This window comes from Nelumbo lutea, chromosome 8, assembly GCF_056320005.1.
Source record: "Nelumbo lutea isolate HS-2025 chromosome 8, American lotus-T2T, whole genome shotgun sequence".
NCBI classification, from domain to species: Eukaryota; Viridiplantae; Streptophyta; class Magnoliopsida; order Proteales; family Nelumbonaceae; genus Nelumbo; species Nelumbo lutea.
The window spans coordinates 280,977-300,296 of record NC_142691.1 but is presented as its reverse complement, the minus strand read 5'-3'; the positions used below and the strand labels follow the sequence as shown (position 1 = coordinate 300,296).

General features: G+C 42.1%; 1 protein-coding gene across 14 annotated transcripts in view; it reads left to right on the top strand.

The window, feature by feature from the left end:
• LOC148842059 (lysine-ketoglutarate reductase/saccharopine dehydrogenase bifunctional enzyme) overlaps positions 1 to 19,320 on the top strand; it is a 179,571-nt gene that overhangs the window by 144,817 nt on the left and 15,434 nt on the right. For 11 of the 14 annotated variants that reach the window (XR_016103343.1, XR_016103340.1, XR_016103342.1 and 8 more), the window contains exons 19-22: positions 7,752 to 7,831; positions 8,306 to 8,464; positions 8,791 to 9,031; positions 9,347 to 9,455. Coding sequence is in view for 7 of the 14 variants with exons in the window: in XM_088958165.1 (XP_088814291.1) it covers positions 7,752 to 7,831; positions 8,306 to 8,464; positions 8,791 to 9,031; positions 9,347 to 9,455 (589 nt within the window). In the remaining 7 variants the exon portion in view is untranslated. Of the gene's footprint in view, positions 1 to 7,751; positions 7,832 to 8,305; positions 8,465 to 8,790; positions 9,032 to 9,115; positions 9,204 to 9,346; positions 9,456 to 19,320 lie in introns of those variants that run through there. The other 3 variants (XM_088958168.1, XM_088958167.1, XR_016103344.1) reach the window with 2 other exon arrangements.

The following is a 19,320-nucleotide window of genomic DNA, read 5'->3' as shown; positions in this document are numbered from 1 at the left end:
TCCTTCACTTCAAACTGAGTGGCAAGGAAGCCCTTCAACCTTTGAATTTCATCTTTCCAATCACCAGTAACAATTATGTCATCCACGTATACTATTAAGGCAGCCATTTTACCTTCTCCCCTTTTCACAAACAGTGTGTGATCTGATTGACATTGCTTGTATCCCTTTTGCTAAACCGCAGCATGGAATATGCTAAATCAAGCTCTTGGTGATTGCTTCAGCCCATATAAAGACTTCCTTAATTTGCACACTTTCTGTTCATTGCCTTGAGCCAGAAAACCGGGGGGTTGAACCATATAAGCTTCCTCTTCAAGGTCACCATTCAAGAAAGCATTCTTGATGTCAAGCTAATGTAGATCCCAATTCAGATTAGCAGCAAGAGAGAAAAGAACTCTAATAGAGTTCATCTTGGCAACAGGGGCAAAAGTTTCTACGTAATCAAATTCATATACTTGAGTAACCCCTTTTCCACTAAACGAGCTTTATACCTCTCCACGGTTCCATCAGGCCCATGCTTGGCCGTGAACACCCATTTACATCCAACTGGATCCTTTCCCTTAGGAAGATCAACAAGTTCCCACGTGCCATTTTTATGAAGGGCATTAATTTCTTCCTTCATGGCATTTGTCCATTCTGGTACTGGAAGAGCTTCTGCCACATTCTTGGGAATAGGGACACTGTCAATGGAGGTAAGGAAGGCACAAAATGAGGGTGAAATGTTCTCATAGGAAACAAAGTTGGAAATGGGATGTTTAGTGGTGCACAACCTAACACCTTTCCTGTGGGCAATAGGAAGGTCAAGATCATTAGCAACAGAGGAGTCAGGAACATCATTGGGAGTCAAATTACTTGAGTGGGTATGATCTTCCCCTGAGGAGTTTGATGGCACTTGAGGTACAGCTTCTGGATTCTCCACAGCTCTTGAATTTGGTTGGCCTTTGCGACGACGAGAAAAGACATGGAAAGGTGGAGGATTGGGAAGAGAAGGAGGCTGAACCAATGGCAAAGGATCAGGAAGAGAACGAAACTGAACCAGTTTCTCCTCATGCCTACACTCCCCCTGAGGAGAAACCAGAAAAAAAGGCTCATTTTCAAAGAAAGTAACATCCATGGAGACATAGAATTTCCGAGAAACAGGATCAAAGCAACGATACCCCTTTTGAGTGAAAGAGTAACCAAGAAAATATGCACGGGATAGCATGAGAATCCAATTTCCCACGGGTGGGAGACAGATTTTGGACAAAGCACCGACAACCAAATACACGAGGAGGGATAGAAAGAAGAGGGGCCTTTGGGAAGAGAAGCTGATGCGGGGCTTTGTTCTCTAACCAACGAGAGGGCATTCGATTAATGAGGTATGTAGAACAAAGGACAGCCTCAAACCAAAAACGTTTGGGGACATTCATATGAAGAAGTAAACCCCGAGCCACTTCAAGGAGGTGTCGGTTCTTCCGTTCAGCCACACCATTTTGTTGTGGTGTGCGGGCACAAGAGCTACGGTGAAGTGAGCCATGTGAAGCAAAGAACTCCATGAGATCACTATGAAAAAACTCTTTTGCATTGTCTGACTGGAAAATTTGTATCTCAGTCTGGAATTGGGTGAAGACCATCCGCTGAAAGTCTTGGATAATTTTTGGTACTTCCTCTCGGGTTTACATTGGATATACCCAAGTATATCTAGAATAATCATCAATGAAGGTAATGAAGTACTTATAGCCACTCTCAGAAGGTAAAGTAATAGGGCCCCATACATCAGAATGAACAATGTGAAAAGGAAACTCAGATTTACTATTTTTCTGAAGAAAATGAGTTCGACAATGCTTGCTTAACTGACACATTTGACAAGAGAAATCAGAAACAAACATTGACTTACACAGTTCTGGGAATACAACTTTCAAGGACTCAAAAGACAAATGACCAAGACGACAATGCCATAAATACACTTTACTCTTTCTGAACTGACTCATAGACTCTGTAACATGAAGACCAGCTGTATTCTCCAGCATGTAGAGTCCATCAACCATACGTCCCCTACCAATTGTCCTCCCCGAGGCCAGATCCTGAATCACACAATAAGAAGGGAAAAAGGTCACTGAACAGTTTAAGGAATTAGTAACACTACTAACTGAGAACAAATTCATGGAAAATTTTGGAACATGAAGAACATCAGGAAGTGTAAGACCAAGAGGAAGAGAGAGAGTTCCTTGACCAGCTATGGAAGTGTATGATCCATCAACTAGTCTCACCTTGTCTCTTCCAGAAAGAGGGTGGTAGGTTTGAAAGTAAGAGGACATACCAGTCATGTGTTTTGACGCTCCAAAATCAACAATCCATGGAGAGTCAAGGTTGTGAGAAGCAACATAGAAAGTTGTGGCAGGGTTACCTGACGTTGATGCAAACGAGGTTGTGGGAGGAGCATCCGTCTGGCGAATTGCTCTACCATAGAGCTCTAGATGGTCACAGAAGGAGTTTACAATACCTTCCCTTGGGTCAGATCCAGAGAGATGTGTTTGAGTCACAGTAGGAATGGGGGGCTGATTCTCCCGAGTAACCATGTTGGCCATGTGGTGTTTCTTTGTACCTTGCTGCCCAGACCTTTTATTCACATCTGAGCCTTGCTTCTTAGTCAGATCTTGAGCCCATTTTGGTTTCCCATGGAGATCCCAACAGGTATCTTTGGTGTGTCGGGGTTTCTGACAATTAGTGCACCACAATTTTTCCTTATCTTTTTTTTTTCTAGAGATCCCCTCTCCTGGAAGAAGATCCCACACTAGTAGAGACACCCCCTTTTGCTGCCAACACAATTGCATCCCCACCAATGCTGTTCATCAAGTTCCTTCTACTCTCTTCAGATTGAACAAGAGCATAGACTTCCTGAATTGATGGAAGATCCTTAGAACTGAGAATTTGTACTCTGATGGACTCATACGTAGGATTTAGACCATGCAAGAAGGCAAACACTCTTTGCTGTGAGACAAGCTTCTTGTACAGTTTGGCATCCTCATCACACTTCCAATCAACATTCTGGTAATGGTCCAATTCCTTCTAGACAGAGGTCAAGTCAGAGTAATATACTGATAAACTTCTCTCCCCCTGTCGACAAGTAGATGATGCTGCCTGTAGTTGATAGATTTTGGCATAGTATCGTAGTTCTGAATATGTGGATTTTGCTTGTTCCCAGAAGTTCTTTCTTATTTGTGGTTGCATGGAGACCAAGAGCCAAGACATTACCATACTGTTCTCCTGATCCCATCTATCATATTCAGCATTCCCAGAGGGTGATTCTTTGATTCTTCCATTAATATAGCTTATTTTCCCCCTTGCAGTGATGTATAACTTGATCCCTCTTGACCATTCTAGGTAATTTAATCCATCAAGAGGAACAACAGCCATAGGGAAGGATAGGTCACCACCCCCACTCATTCCATTCAGCATTGTGGAGATTTCAGATGTGGCTGAATCTTTGCTATTCATGATTTCAGGTTAAGAACACAACACCCAAGGCACACTGCCTCACAGAGCTGCTACAGAAAAGGGATCTTATGTCCTTCAGTCCACAAAAGAAGAAGCACTTGCTATTTCAGCATACAACTAGGTACTTCTGACCTACGGCTTCACAGAGAGCCAAGAACAAACACTGTTGCTGCAGCACTTGGACTAGTCTGTATGACCTACAATTTTTTGTAGGAATCCAAAAAACAAACATACAAACACTGCAATGCAGTACATAACCAGGTCTGTATGACCTATGGTTTTACAGTTTTCATACAACTCCTTAGTAGAAAGAAAGACACGAGGTGATAGTTCACCACACACCTAATCGGCTGACACCAACTTCAGGGTAGCCGAACAGTCACTGAGATCAACAATGTAGCCGAACAGCAAGAACAGTCAAGGAAAAAAAAAAAACTTCAGCCCATCAACAATCTAGCCGAATAGTAGTGATACACAAGAGAACACCACATTCGGATTTTTAGGGCATCAACAGTCCATCGAAGGGTGCAAGAAGAAAAAACAACAAAAAACAGCTTCAGTTGAATACTAGAGCACCCGAACAGCAGATGGACAGTACCTTCTTGAACGCCAGCCTCTCTGCAAACCAGAACCTCCTCTTCATACATCAGGTGACAGCCTCTCTACAGCCGACCAATCAAGGAAAACAGCATCTGGGCTGGAATATGAAAAGACTCTGTACCAGAACTCTTTTCTGCGCTAGGAAGCTGAACAGTCAGGCCGGCACCTTCTTCCTTCTTGAAGTCGAGCATCAGGGATACAGCTTCTAGGAGATGAAGAGGCAACCTACTCGGCATTGGAGAATGACCTCAACTAATTTGTTTTCAGGCCTGGACGAACTTGCTCTGATACCATGTTGAGCAAGAGAAGAGAGGAAGAGAGGAAGAGAGAAGAGAAGAGAGGATAGGTGAGAGGACTGAATGCCTCAAAGAATACTTCAGGCAAGTGAAGCAGTTGTTAATTATACTATACCGGTCATACAACATAAAGTATGGAAACAGAAATACCCCTGCGGTACTAAACCTGTGTACAACAACATCTGTCAACAGCCATTACTAGCCAATTTCTCCACAAATCATCGAAGGAGAAGTCATCAAAGATATCCACAGTTTTCAGCCAATGGATTGCTCTTGTTAGGATACAATCCTTCATTTCATCTAACCCTCTTTCCTTCTCTATGAAAATTCTTGCATTCATTTCCTCCCAAAGAGTCCACAGAGTGGATGCCCTGACACATTTCCACATGATCTTACCTCTTCTAGTGTGCCAAACAAAGACAGATGGGTTGAATAACAAGCTTAAATCAGAAGGCAAAGACCACCTACCTCCAAATAAACAAAGGCTCCACCTCCATATAGCTGTAGCAAAGGAACAGGAGATCAGCAAATGGACACAGTCCTCATTCTCGGCCTTACACAAGGAACACCAATTTGGGGAAAGACAAAGCGAGGGTCTCTTTTTCTATAAGTTTTCCAAAGTATTGATCTTTCCATAGAAGACTTCCCAGCAGAATACAACAATTTTGGGGGGGAATAGGTCGCGCCCAGACTTCTTTGACAGGGAATCCTTGGGAAAATTGGTTAGAATTGAGGGATTTTTTAAAAGAAGAGCAAGTAAAAGTACCTTTTGGAAGAGGAGTTTAAGCATCCAACACTGAATAACAACAAGAGTTTAAGCATCCTCTTATCCAATTACACCATTTATCCCCAAATCCACGTCTTCTCCGACATCTCCAGCAAGAAATTCCAATCCACTAAGTCATAGGCTTTCTCCAAGTCCAGTTTACAAACAAATCCTTTCCTGCCCGATCTCCTTATCTCTTCCACACTCTCGTTTGCAATAAGGATCTAATCTGTAATTTGTCTATCCTATATAAATGCTCCTTGTGCTTGGATAACGAGAGAGGGGAGAACTACTTTGATCCTCCTAGATAGCACTTTTGCCAGAATCTTATAGATGCTTGTCACCAGGCTAATTGGCCGAAAATCTTTGGGGTGTCTGGCATCATTCTTTTTAGGAATTAAGGCTATAAAAGTGGCATTGATTCCAGGACTCACAAAATTTTTATCCTCAAATTCTCTAAATACTCCAATTAAGTCTTCTTTGACTATGTCCCAACAGTCCTGATAAAAAGTTATTGTAAATCCGTCAAGACCCGGTGCCTTAGCCCTATCCATAGAAAAAACAACTTTTTAATTTCCTCTTCCTCAATCATTCTTTCCAGCCATCCCTTATCTGTTTGGTTCAAAGTTGGCCAATTCTCCTCCCCTACTATTAACTGATTCTCTAAGGGTCTTTGAAAGATGGATTTGAAGTGATCCACAATCCTACTAGCAATCTCCTGTTGAGAGGTTATCTCCACACCATCAACCTCAAGCTTTAGTATCAAATTTTTCCTCCTTCTCCCATTAGCCAAATCATGAAAAAATTTGGTATTCCCATCCCCTTCCTTGATCCACTTATGTCTAGATTTTTGTCTCCAAGAGATCTCCTCCCTCAACAAAGTCTCCTCTAACTCCTTTTTCAGTTTCCTCCTCATTTCTCTGTCTTGCTCATCCATCATCCCTTGGGATTCTTTTGCATCTAACTCCTCAATCTGAACCAATAGTCTAGCTTTTACCTCCTCCACTCTTCCAAATTGAACCTTATTCCATTCTTTTGTTTTGCCTCTCAACCTTTTTTAATTTTTTGTGGAATCTAACCCCATCCCATTTCACTTCTCTCAACTCTTCACTCCACCATTCCTTAACCTTAGGCAAGAAGTCCGGGTGTGTCAGCCACATATTTTCAAACCTGAATGGTCTAGGTCCATTACCAAGAGGCTCTTGTCCTACTTCTATAGGGTAGTGATCAGAGGTTATCCTAGGAAGGGCCTTAGCCACCAAACCTCTCCAGTGACTCTTCCAATCCTCATTAAATAGGAATCTGTCAAGCTTTGAGCATATTGGGTTTTCTTGGAAGTTGGACCAAGTGTAGGTAGCCTGTAGTAGAGGAAGCTCCCGTAACTCACAGGAATTTATGAAGTCATTGAACTTCCTCATACTAGTTGTAATGGCCTGCCTAGGATTATTTGACTCATTTGTGAATCATATTCCATTAAAATCGCCCCCCAAACACCAAGGACCTTCCCACAAACCTTGAATCCCATGAAGCTCCTCCCAGAACTCATTCCTCTCTCTATGATTATTTGGACCATACACATTTGTTAGCACCCAAGTAAATCCATCTTCCACCATTCTGAATTTTAGGGATACAGTGAAGTTTCCTATTAGCTCCTCTACTGGTTCTCCGAAGTCCTCCCTCCACAATGAAGTAATTTTTAATGCTTCTTAGAACTGTATTGATTTGGAATATTCATTCGAACTTGCAGAAGAAACATGATCACCAGATATTGTGCCAAGATGAAAAAGGTTTCCCCTTTCATAATGTTAATATACCCTCTTGTCCCCTTAATTGTTTTCATGAATGCGACCAAGATAAACAAGTGAGATAAATTATGCGATAAAATGGATTCACAGATTATTCAGCATATAAAAGACCACTTAATTTTTAGAGCAAATCTGAACAGTGAGATTTACGGATTCTATATAAACTTCAAGCAGTATATGCTGTGCGCTAAGAAATCTCCTTTACCAAATTGTCTGTCATGTTATCTTAGCATCAAATAATTGGCAGTATTGTTTTGATCAATGTTGCATGAACATGGGTACAGGAATCAGAACCCAATGTGCTTATAGGAGTTTAACTCAGCAAGAAGAAAAAACAAGGACTGACATTGGAAGTTGTTTTGATCAGTGTTGCACAGACATGGAATTCATTGTATAGATCAGCTATTAATTTATGTCAAATAAGTATAAAGGAAAATGTTATGTTGAAGTGTCTCTGAATCTAAAGATGCCCACATGGACACTTCATCCACTTAGGAGACTCAATGCAACACTCATTCTACTCCAGAAGTAAAACCAATATATTTATGCTAACGTATTATGCCCTAGGAGAGGATAATTAATTCCCCCCTCCCTGCTTCAGGTGCACATGCATCTGTATCATAGAAATCCATGATGCTGATTGGAAATATGGACAACTTTAACAAGGCATTTCTCTCTTGTTTCTTTGTATATCTGTGTATAAGTTTTGTTTTCTTTTGTTTGACTTTCCTCCTGGCAATTATAATTGTGATTTTTAGATGTTAGTTTGATGGAAATTATTCACTGTATTATCACAAATTCTGTTCTTAGTTGGAACCCTGCAGGAGCTATCCAGGCAGGACGCAACCCAGCAACTTATAAATCTCTTGGAGAAATTGTACATATTGATGGTATGTCATCAACTTATAGAAGTTGGAATTTGAAACAATGAATATTAAAGTTAGATTCAATATTACAAGAATTCTCTTAATTGATAAGTTAAGAACAGCATTTATCAAAAAAAGTTTAAGAAAAGCATATAGCTCGAGGTTAATAAGGAAGTAAACAACTTGATCTAGTAACTGGTAGAAGAGGGACACCAGGCAAACAATAAAAAGATGCATACATATAACAAATCCTTTCTATACCCACATGCTGAAAGTGTTCTTACTTTCTCCTTGTAATGGAATTATGCACGTAAGTAGAATTCTCAGTTTACAAGCATTGTCACCCTTTAGATGATAGAATTTTAAATGATTAAGAGTCAGTGTATTACATTAGCTATTCAGAATAATAAGAAATATACATAACTTATTCTATCTCAACTTTTACGGCAGGTTCTTTTTCACTGGTTCATGTAATAAACTAATAATATGAAATTTCAGGGGACAAACTATATGATTCAGCAGCAAGGCTCCAAATACCTGATCTTCCTGCATTTGCCTTGGAATGTCTTCCAAATCGGAATTCTTTGGTCTATGGGGACTTGTATGGCATTGGACAGGAAGCATCAACCATCTTCCGAGGAACCCTGCGTTATGAAGGCATGATCTGTGTTTATGAGTTGTTTAGATGCCAAGCTTGAAATCTCTGTTGATTAAACACACCCAGTTGGTTCAATTCACTCTGAGACAATACTCTGACCAAAGGGCAATGCATTCTTTACAAAATATGAGTACCCAAGAAAGTACTGAAAAAAGAAGTCTCAGAGACTTCATTTCTTTTAGTTGACTTGGATAGTTGGTGAAAATAAAGATGGAATCAAGTTTTAAATTTACAAAATGCAGAATATCAAGTTTTTTCTGGATCTTAGTTAAAAACTTCGACTTTGTAGGTTTTCTTGATCTTAGTTAAAAACTTCATTTTGTAGGATTTAGTGACATCATGGGGACCCTAGCAAAAATTGGTTTCTTCAACATGGAAGCTCATCCCATGCTGAAAGAAGGGAAGAAGCCAACTTATGGAAGCTTCCTCAATGAACTTCTCAAAACTGATAGAAGTGAAAATTTGGATGAAGTTATGTTTGATGCAAAGGAAATGGTAGAAGGGCTGATGACTCTCAGGCTTTGCAGAGAAAAAGCAACCGCAATGAAGACAGTTAAAACTATCAAGTAAGAGCTGACTTTTGCCTGAACTTTTCAATCAGGGAATTTCGTACATGAGACACTAAACTATTTTATCCATGATGATTCTAGTTAATCCCATCCGAAGGATGAATGCTAATTAAGTTTCTGGTTCAACGCATTGGTGTGCAGTGTATATTATATGGCTGGTAGGACCAATTGAGGATAACTAATTTAGGCTGAACTTGTTCTCTTTTCTTTATATTATTTGTTATTCCAGCAATAAACTACAAGCTTATAGAATGGTAACTCTTAAAAGTTTCCATGACCAAAGCTGTAATATGTTATTTGATATTTTATTAGATTTTTGGGACTTCATGAGAACAAAGAAATTCCTGGGACCTGCCAAAGTGCATTTGATATTACTTGCTTGTGCATGGAAGAGAGATTAGCTTACTCAAAAATAGAGCAGGTATTTATGCTTTTTATGTATTTCTTTCTGGTAACCTGCAGCTTCAACTCTTAGCTTGTATTAGTGTATTCGGCTAATCTCTTTATTACTACAGAATTCACATGTTTAAGCACTTATCCTCCAACAGTAGAGATCTTATTCCTCCATTGCTTTTGACTGTGAATCTATGATGAGGCAGTATAACATGCTGCTATGGAACTATTTGACCTGTCACTTTGTAGGGAAATTGGGTCTAGGATATGCAGGGTTTGGCACTTCTTTCATAATACTTATTAAATATTCCATATCTAAATTATTGTTATATACATTTACATGGGGGCACTAGGTGCATCTTTTATATGTTTGAAACTAAATTTTATGCTTATTTTCGCACATATGCATGTACTTTACATGTCTATGAATATGAATAGCTATAGTTTTTAGTTTTTAAGACTTTTCAAAGCTTGTGCAACCTGACCAAGTTGCTTTCGGCCCAGCAGGTCAACCCAATTGGCCCACTCCCCAAAAGGAAAATCAGGTCAACAACTGAGTTAGATATCCTAACGTTGCTATTTCTGATAATGCCTTGTGTCTCTAATTAATGAATTAATATCACAACTTTGTTTGGAAATATTATTCAGTGATCAAGGATATTCTTCATTTCCTTAATAGAAGAAATTATCTATTTAATGTTAGAGAATAAAAAACCTATTCAGGGACCTCTCCTAACAGCTTAAGCTTTTAGGTTGAACAGTTCCTTGACATGGCATCAAACACACCCCTCATGTGAACACGCATTGGGATTGAAGTGTGGACAAGCACAAGCTGATAGGGTACTGCCCACTTCAAGGGAGTCACAACCTCCTCAGAAGTAGAAAGAAAGAAGAAGAAGATATTAGGGAAAATGTTCTCTGCTCATTATTTTAGCTATGGCCTTATATAAAGCCTTTTCAGAGGAACTCAAGAGCAGCCGTGGCACTCATAACAAACTTTGACAGTTAGTTAGCTGATGTGCGTTTGTGCCTTCTAGAATATACTCAAAACACAGTTAGGCGAACAGGGACCTTTGGGGTGGTGGAGTCCTTCTGGGCTGATGGAATAGAGACTGGACCCTAACAGCTCTCTCCTCCTTAGGCTGATCCTTGTCCTCAAGGTCAAGAGATGGAAATTTCTGTTTGAGTCTGGAACAGGATTCCCAAGTGGCACCTTCCAGAGGTAACCCAGCCGAAGAAATCAATGCTCCCTAGATGATCTGCTTACCATCTTTGATCCAGTGTTAACCCAAGACTTGTAGGGGGGTCAACTGTAACTCCCCTTCATCAGAGAGAGGAGGAAGTGAGGGAGAAGCAACACTTGTGGGACCTAAGTATTTTTTGAGCAGAGACACATGAAAGATTGGATGTTCAGGCAACTTCCATCAATAAGCCACACCTCCAATCTTCTCCAGGATGGGAAAGGACCATAGAATCTTGGAGAGAGCCTATTGCAGATTCTTTTAGCAATGGATGATTGGCAGTATGGTTGCAATTTCAGGTATACTAGTTCTCCCACCTGGTATTCAACTGCTTAGTGATGCTTGTCATAACTAGTTTTCATCAATTGTTGTGCTCACAGGAGATGGTTCTGGAAGGTCTTGAGGAGTTCATCTCTGGAGGTCAGATACTCATCGATGGAAGCTACAGAAGAAGAGACTCATTCATAAGGCAGAATGGAAAGGGGATCCTTGCCATATAGGGCCTTGTATGGAGACATCTTTGCTAAAGAATGAAAAGATGTGTTGTACCATAGATCAGCCCCCAAGAAAGCCACCTGACCCACTGCTTTGGGCAGTCGCTTATGAAGCTTCTTAGATGGGTCTCAATGCAGCAATTTACAACCTCAGAATGCCTGTCAGATTTTGGAAGATAGCTCGTTGAGTGTAGGTGTTTGGATCCCTATAACTTGAAACATTCCTTCCAAAAATGGCTGAGAAAGACTGGGTCCCTGTTTGAAATTATTGCCCTTGGTGTACCATGTAATTTGGTTGTCTCGAATGAAAACCTCTACAGCAATAGCAGCACCGCAGGGATGGGACAAGGCTGAGAAGTGAGCGTTCTTGGTTAGTCAGTCAATGACAACCATTATCACAAATTTTCCTGCTGAAGTAGGAAGGCCGATAATGAAATCCATAGTTACCTCTTCCCAAACCTGTTCCAGAACCAACAATGGCTGTAATAGACAGTAGCAACACTGTGGTGACTGCACCTCATGCCCACCCAATAATAGTGGGACAAGTTGGACATTGAATCACAAATTCCCAAAATCTTGTCTTCATTCCCACCCAGTAATAGTGGGAAACTAATCTAGGTTTGCAAAATCTCGTCTTCCAGTGAGCTGTGAAAGAGCCTTGGAACTTCTGGTATGTATTGAAGTTAGGAGAGAGAAACAAACCAACCTTCCTTTATAAAAAAGATGAAAATATTAACCAGGCATCAAAGCTGGGCTTTGTTCCCATTTGGTTCTAAAATATTGTAAACTCAGATCTGCTTGGGCCTTAGTCTTCAGGAGATCCAGGACTGGGTAACTAGGCTGCACTACTCCCATTTGGGCCAGCTAATGAGCCCTAGACAAAGCATCCACCACTCAGTTTGCTACGGTCGGGTTTTTATTATATGGGAAAGTCCAAAGCCCACCATCACTTTTTATGAATTCTCTTAAACTCACCATAACTTTTCAAAACGTCCAAAACTCACCATGTCAGTGAGATTTTATTTTCTAAAAGTCACCATCCATTAGAATACCGTTAAAGCTCAATGACCCAAGTTGTCCACGTCAACCTAAATGCATGTTTCATGACTAAACTGCCCCTAAATGGTGAGCGAGACACCCGAACCCTCGTCTCTCCAAATGACCCAAAGTACAATGACCCAATTTCAATAACCCAAGTTTTATTTTTTGAAACTCACCACCCGTTAGAACCCCCGTCTCTCTCGTCGTCGTTGAGCAGAAGACTTAGAAGTCATGGCAACATGAGAGGTGGGCAAGCGTCGCCCATGTTCCCAACAGGAAAAAAGAAGAGAGGCTCCACATTTGACACTGCCAAACCCTCGTCCCCGAAAGTCACCTGCATTGGCCAAGTTCGCGTCAAGACGAAGAAACATGGGAAGAAGAAGAACAGAGTTTCAGAAGAGCAAATCCAGAGCAGAGAAAATCCAGAACAGAACAAATCCACGTTCGAAGCGATGTAGGAATAGGAGTTTCAGAAGAACAAAGCAAATCTAGGACGGTGTTCATCCGCAGCAACATCAGGAGTACTTACCGCACAGAAATCAGAGATGGGTTCATATCCCTTTGTCACTTTGCTAGGCTCTAAGAGCTTTTGGGGCCGAGTTCAACTGTTTCCTTCCTTGCCGATCTTCGTGTACATCGACTAATGAAAGGGAAAAGGCAGAAAAGGCAAGGGCTCCCCCAACTTCGACTCCTATGGGACTGTCTTTGCGCAATGCAAGGTTGCTGGCCTTACAAGAGGGTGAGGAGGAGAAGAGGAGAGAGATGGAATTGATAGTGTTAGGATTCAGGTCTGCCTTAGAGTTCGGCCTGACTGAGTTCAGTTATGTAGAAGAAGAAAGAGTGATAGAGAAAGAGAGAAAGAGAGAAAGAGAGAAGAGAGAATTCTGGTTCAAACTGAAAGAGTCAACTTGACTTCTCCCAGTCAGCCAGTAAGTATTTATATTATTATTAAAACATAACTGAATTCAGGTCTGCCTCAAGCTGGTGAGTATATATCATATACTCCCAGCTTGTTACATATGTAGTCCACTCTTCCCCGACTCAAGCCTTTTGTAAATAAGTCAGCCCACTGATTTCCTGTATTAACATGTGTAGTGTCTAGCTCTCCATTCAGCACCTTCTCCCTCACAAAGTGACAGTCAACCTCAATGTGCTTGGTTCTTTCATGAAACACTGGATTAGAGGAGATATGAACTGCAGCTTGATTATCACAATAGAGCTTCATTGGAGTGTTAATGTTGTACCCTACTTCCTGTAGAAGGTTCCTTAGCCACACTAATTCACAAGCGGTATGCGCCATAGCCCTATATTCTGCCTCTGCACTGCTTCTTGCCACAACCGTCTGCTTCTTACTTTTCCATGTCACCAGGTTATCTCCCAAAAATGTGCAATAGCCTATAGTAGACCGCCTATCAGACATAGAACCAGCCCAATCATCATCAGAATACCCTTCTATTTCAAGTTTTCCCCCACTCTTGTATATCAGACCGCGACCCGGGGCCCCTTTTAGATACTTCACAATTCTCAGAACCGCATTCCAATGAGGAGTCAGAGGTTTTTGCATGAATTGACTTACCACACTAACTGCAAATGAGATGTCTGGTCTGGTAATGGTTAGGTAGCTCAGTTTGCCCACAAGTCGTCGGTATCTGCCAGGGTCTTCAAACACTTCACCCATATCACTGCTTAGCTTGGTATTTGTAGTCCATGGGTGTTTCAGCTGGTTTGGCACCCAACAAGCTTGTTTCTTCCAGCAAATCAAGCACATACTTCCTCTGGCACAGGTTAATCCCATACTTGGATCTCGCTACCTCTATCCCCAAGAAGTATTTTAGTTTACCCAGATCCTTTGTCTGAAAGTGATCCTGCAGATAAGTCTTCAGCCTATCAATACCAATGTTATCATTCCCAGTAATAACAATATCATCTACATACACCAACAGTGTTTTTCCTCCCGGAGAGTCATGACTAAATACAGAATGGTCAACCTTGCACTGTTTCATGCCAAACTTCTTTACCACCTCACTGAACCTACCAAACCATGCTCGAGGAGACTGTTTAAGCCCATATATAGCCTTCCTTAGTCTGCACACCTTACCATCCTCCCCTTGAGCAACAAACCCTAGAGGTTGCTCCATGTAGACCTCCTCGAGTAAGTCACCATGCAAAAAGGCATTCTTGATATCAAGCTGATATAGTGGCCACTCATACATGGCTGCAAGAGAGATCACAACACGAACTGACCCTATCTTAGCAACCGGTGAGAAGGTCTCTGTGTAGTCAATGCCATAGGTTTGGGAGTACCCTTTTGCAACTAATCGCGCTTTCAGGCGTTCAACACAACCATCAGGCAGGTACTTAACCGTATAAACCCACTTACAACCAACAGATTGCTTCCCAGGAGGAAGCGCAGCGAGTCCCAAGTATGATTATGATGAAGGGCTGAGAGTTCTTCTTCCACGGCACAACACCACCCTGGAGAGGCAAGGGCTTCCTGGACATCTTTAGGAACAATAACTGATGATAACAAGGTAACAAACTGGCGATGGGAAGCGGAAAGGTGAGTAAGAGAAACATAATTAGAAATGGGATGAAGGGTGCAAGTATGTTTACCTTTCCGCAAAGCAATGGGTAGATCAATCTCAGATGCCAAGTAGGGTTCTGGTGCCGGATCCGTCGACGGAGATGTAGCCGGAGGAGTAGTAGCCGGTGCATGTGGGCGATGTGTATACACATGATAGATAGGTGGGCGTTCAACAGGTGGTGGCACCGGAGGCAAGGATTTGGTCACAACTGGAACAAACTGAGGATCGACAACGGGAAGTGGAAGGGGAGGAAGTGATGAGGAGGAAGAAGCATCACCAGACCCCAAAAAGAACGGAGTAGACTCAAAGAAACTGACATCAGCACACACAAAGGACCGTCGAGAACCAGGATGGTAACACCTATACCCTTTCTGGGTCCGAGAATAGCCAAGGAAGATGCACTTGAGAGAACGGGCATCAAACTTGTCGTTCCCAAGACCCAGATTATGGACAAAACAGACACACCCAAAAACTCTCGGCGTAAGAGGGAACGGAGACAAAGAGGGAAACAAGACCTGAAACGGAGACTGACCATCAAGGATGAACGTGGGCATCCGATTAATCAGAAAACAAGAGGTAAGCACTGCATCACTCCAAAAAGGTTTGGGAACATGCATGTGATGCATTAGGGATCTTGCTGTTTCAAGGAGATGGCGATTCTTTCTCTCAACCACCCCGTTTTGTTGTGGGGTGTAGGTACACGAGGTCTGATGTATAATGCCGTGTTAGTCCAAGTATTCCTGAAATGATGAGGATAAATATTCGCGGCCATTATCAGAACGAAAAACTTTGATGTGGGTACCAAATTGGTTACGAATTTCAGCATAAAATATTTGGAAAATGGTAAACAATTCACTTCTTTCTTTCATTAAATAGAGCCACGTCATCCTTGAAAAATCATCCACAAAAATGACAAAATATCTGTATCCATTATATGACATTACTTTATAAGGACCCCAAACATCTGAATGAACTAAAGAAAAAGGACTCGACACACGGTTATCAACCCTAGAACTAAAGGGAACACGATGGTGTTTCCCAAACTGACACGACTCACAATCCAAAACAGAAAGCTGACTCAAGGACGGAACCAAGGACTTCAAGACTTTGAGCAACAGATGACCAAATCGGTAGTGCCACTGGAGAGGAGAAAGAGATGACTGGAGAGCTGTTGAAGTTCTACCACCACCACCGTCAAGATAATACAGTCCACCTGCTTCATGCCCTCCACCAATCTTCATCCCCATCTTGAGATCCTGAAAGACACACATAGAAGGATAAAAGGTAATGGAGTAGTTAAGTGATTTGGTCAGCTTACTAACAGACATAAAGTTAAAAGGCAATTTAGGAACATACAGAACTGATGAGAGGGATACAGGATCTAGGTCAGCATTACCAACACCACAAATTGAGGATGTGGAACCATTAGCAAGGGTGACAGATTGTGATGTTGAGCAATGAGATAAGGAGGAAAACACACCTGGAGTTCCAGTCATGTGATTGGAGGCTCAAGAGTCAATGATCCAAGGATTGGGTGTAGATGCCAGACAAGCCATACTTGAGTGAGCAAAAGTTGTCGTGTTCTGCTGTGATTGGATAAACCTCTCATATTCATCACGGGGAACACTCACCATCTCCTTCATGAGACCATCTGTGGATGTAGGAGGCAACTGGTCAGATGAATGATTCTCCTGTTTAAAGCTAGAACTTGAGTCACCGGTCGCGGCATGATTGGCCCAGGTTGAGGGAGGACCATGTAAATCATAACAATAGTTGATGGTATGTCCATCCATACCACAATGAGTGCACTTCCTCGGGCCTGAGCTACGTCCTCTACCACGGGCTCCCCCTGAATCTCTGCTCCCAGTACGACCACCACCACGATTATAAGTAGACCCACCATTGCCACTTCGGCCATATGCAGAACCACTACCAACACCACGGCCAGACTGAGCTCCCCGAGCTCCACCTCTACCACCACGGCCTCTCGATGCAGCAAAGGCAGATCTATCTGAGATATTGGAGTTCTCAGTAGATCCGATATAAATCCTCCAAAGTCGAGCAAATACCTCTTCTAGGGACGGAAGAGCTGATCCCCCTAATATCTGAGCCGTACTGGTTCATATTCAGACTTCAGTCCCACCAAAAATCTAGTCACATCAAGCTGCTCTCTCTATTGTTGTTGAATCTTGACATCAAAAGTGAGAGGATGATAGACATTCAACTCATTACGTATGTTCCTCATGTTGGCATAGTACTCCTCAAGACTCTGATTGCCCTGTTGCAGATTAAAGTGCTCTTGATAAAGCTGATAAACTCTGGTTGTATTGCCCTGCCCCGAATACAATTTTTTCGCATGGTCCCACACGTCTTTGGCAGTATCAAGGAACATGAAGTTCACACTAATCCTGGGTTCCATACTGTTCCACAACCATGTGATGATCTGAGCGTCCTCTTGCTCCCAATCTTCATACTCGTGAGAGTCAGAGGAGGGTTTCTCCTCTCTGATATGTTTTACCTTCTTCTTTGCCTTTAGAAAGACTTCAACAGATTTAGCCCAAGGCACATAACTCTCTCCATTTCACTTAATGGAGGTCATCTGAACATTCAGGTAGTTTGTAGGCACCATCACACTAGGTTTATAATCATTACTGTCTCCCATTATGTTATCACCAATTCTGCACACTTGCTGAATTCTATTATCACTGAGATCTGCACACTACACACCACTAGGTCACACCTGTCACACTGATTGCAGCACTAATTGTTGCTGGAATGTGTGCTCTTTACACCACAAACCCTGCTCCTACAACTACCTGAAATCTCACCACTATATGATCATATCTCTTCCTTATCGCTGAAGTAACACCCATGCAAGCAGGAGAGCAGTCCACACACAACAGCCACACACAGTTCGGCCCTCTATTCTTCCTCTACTAGGAGAGGGCGATCTCAGAAATCACAGCAACCGACCACATACGACCTGATTGGAGGCATAGAGACCCCCAAGGGAAGAGGGCAATCACTCCTTTTCAGCCCTTTCCCTTATCTCCAATCGAACATAGAAAAAAAAAGAGGAAAACCTTAGATAGGGTGCGCAGAGAATGAACCCTAGGCAAGCAGAAATCTAGGCAGATTTAACCTGCTCTGATACCATGTTAGAATTCAGGTCTGCCTTAGAGTTCGGCCTGACTGAGTTCAGTTTTGTAGAAGAAGAAAGAGTGATAGAGAAAGAGAGAGAGAGAGAGAGAAAGAGAGAAGAGAGAATTCTGGTTCGAACTGAAAGAGTCAACTTGACTTCTCCCAGTCGGCCAGTAAGTATTTATATTATTATTAAAACATAACTGAAAAGACCTATGTGCCCTTACTTAAGTTAAGAGCACATATTTCAACACAACATTACAGATCAGCAACATCAATCAAAGTATAAAGACAGAAATACCCCTACGCTAACAGATAGTTATGGCATTCCAGATTGCAACTTCTGTGCAGACGCTTTTCCCACTCCCAGACATGTCCTCTCCCAACAAGAGCTTAGAAAACCTTTCCTTCATTATTTCAATTTCTGGAAGCAAAATTCAATTCCCACTAGTTTAAAAAAAAAAAAAAAAATACTGTTTTCAGAGTTCATGAGTAAGGATTTTTTCACAAAATGAATGCAGATAAGTTAAACCCAGCTCATCGGAGTCTGAAGCCTCATGAGCGTTTGAAATGTTTCTGGTCTGAAGAGGAAGCCCGTACACACCATTTGAGTACACCTTCCCACAGCACTCCCCCTCCGACGTCAACGTAAGCCGAGTCGCCAAACCACACCACCTCAATCTGAGTTTCCATGGACCTCCTGTCGATCACCAGCCCTCTGTCCGTCATAGCCTAGCCATTGATGGAGTGGCCATTACCCCTTGCAACGACCGTGAGATGGGCGGACATGGAAGCCGCTTTGATTGCTCTGTTCGTCATAGCCTGGCCATTGATGGAGTGGTCGTTACCCCTTGCAGCGACCGTGAGATGGGCGGACCTGGAAACCGCTCTAATTACTCTTACTACGTCTTCTCGAGAGGCTGGCCTGATGACTGCTAGCGGCTTTGCTTCAACGATACCGCCGAAATCCTTAGCAACAACAACGGTGCGGAGGAATCACTCTTAATAGGCTTGCATTGTCGTCATTTCCTGGGCTTGTTTTAGTTTCATTTTCATGAATGAATCGCTCCAGGAACGCTATCATCATTGCCATTGGTGGCAGAGTGAAGGGAGAAACCATCGAAGATGAAGAAAGAAAGCAGGAGATAATGAAGGTTAAAATAGTAAATTAACGATGCCCGTTAGTCAAGTTACCGTTATCTCATTGACATGGTGAGTTTTGGACGTTTTGAAAAGTTATGGTGAGTTAAGTAATCAAACCCCATCAACTTACACATCCATTGTTACTACTTGAGTGTGAAATTTCTGGTCTAGAAGGTGATTAAGGCCTGGTGGCCAGTTTGGATGACAAACCGGCAGCCTTAGAGACAAGACCACTGACAATGAGTACA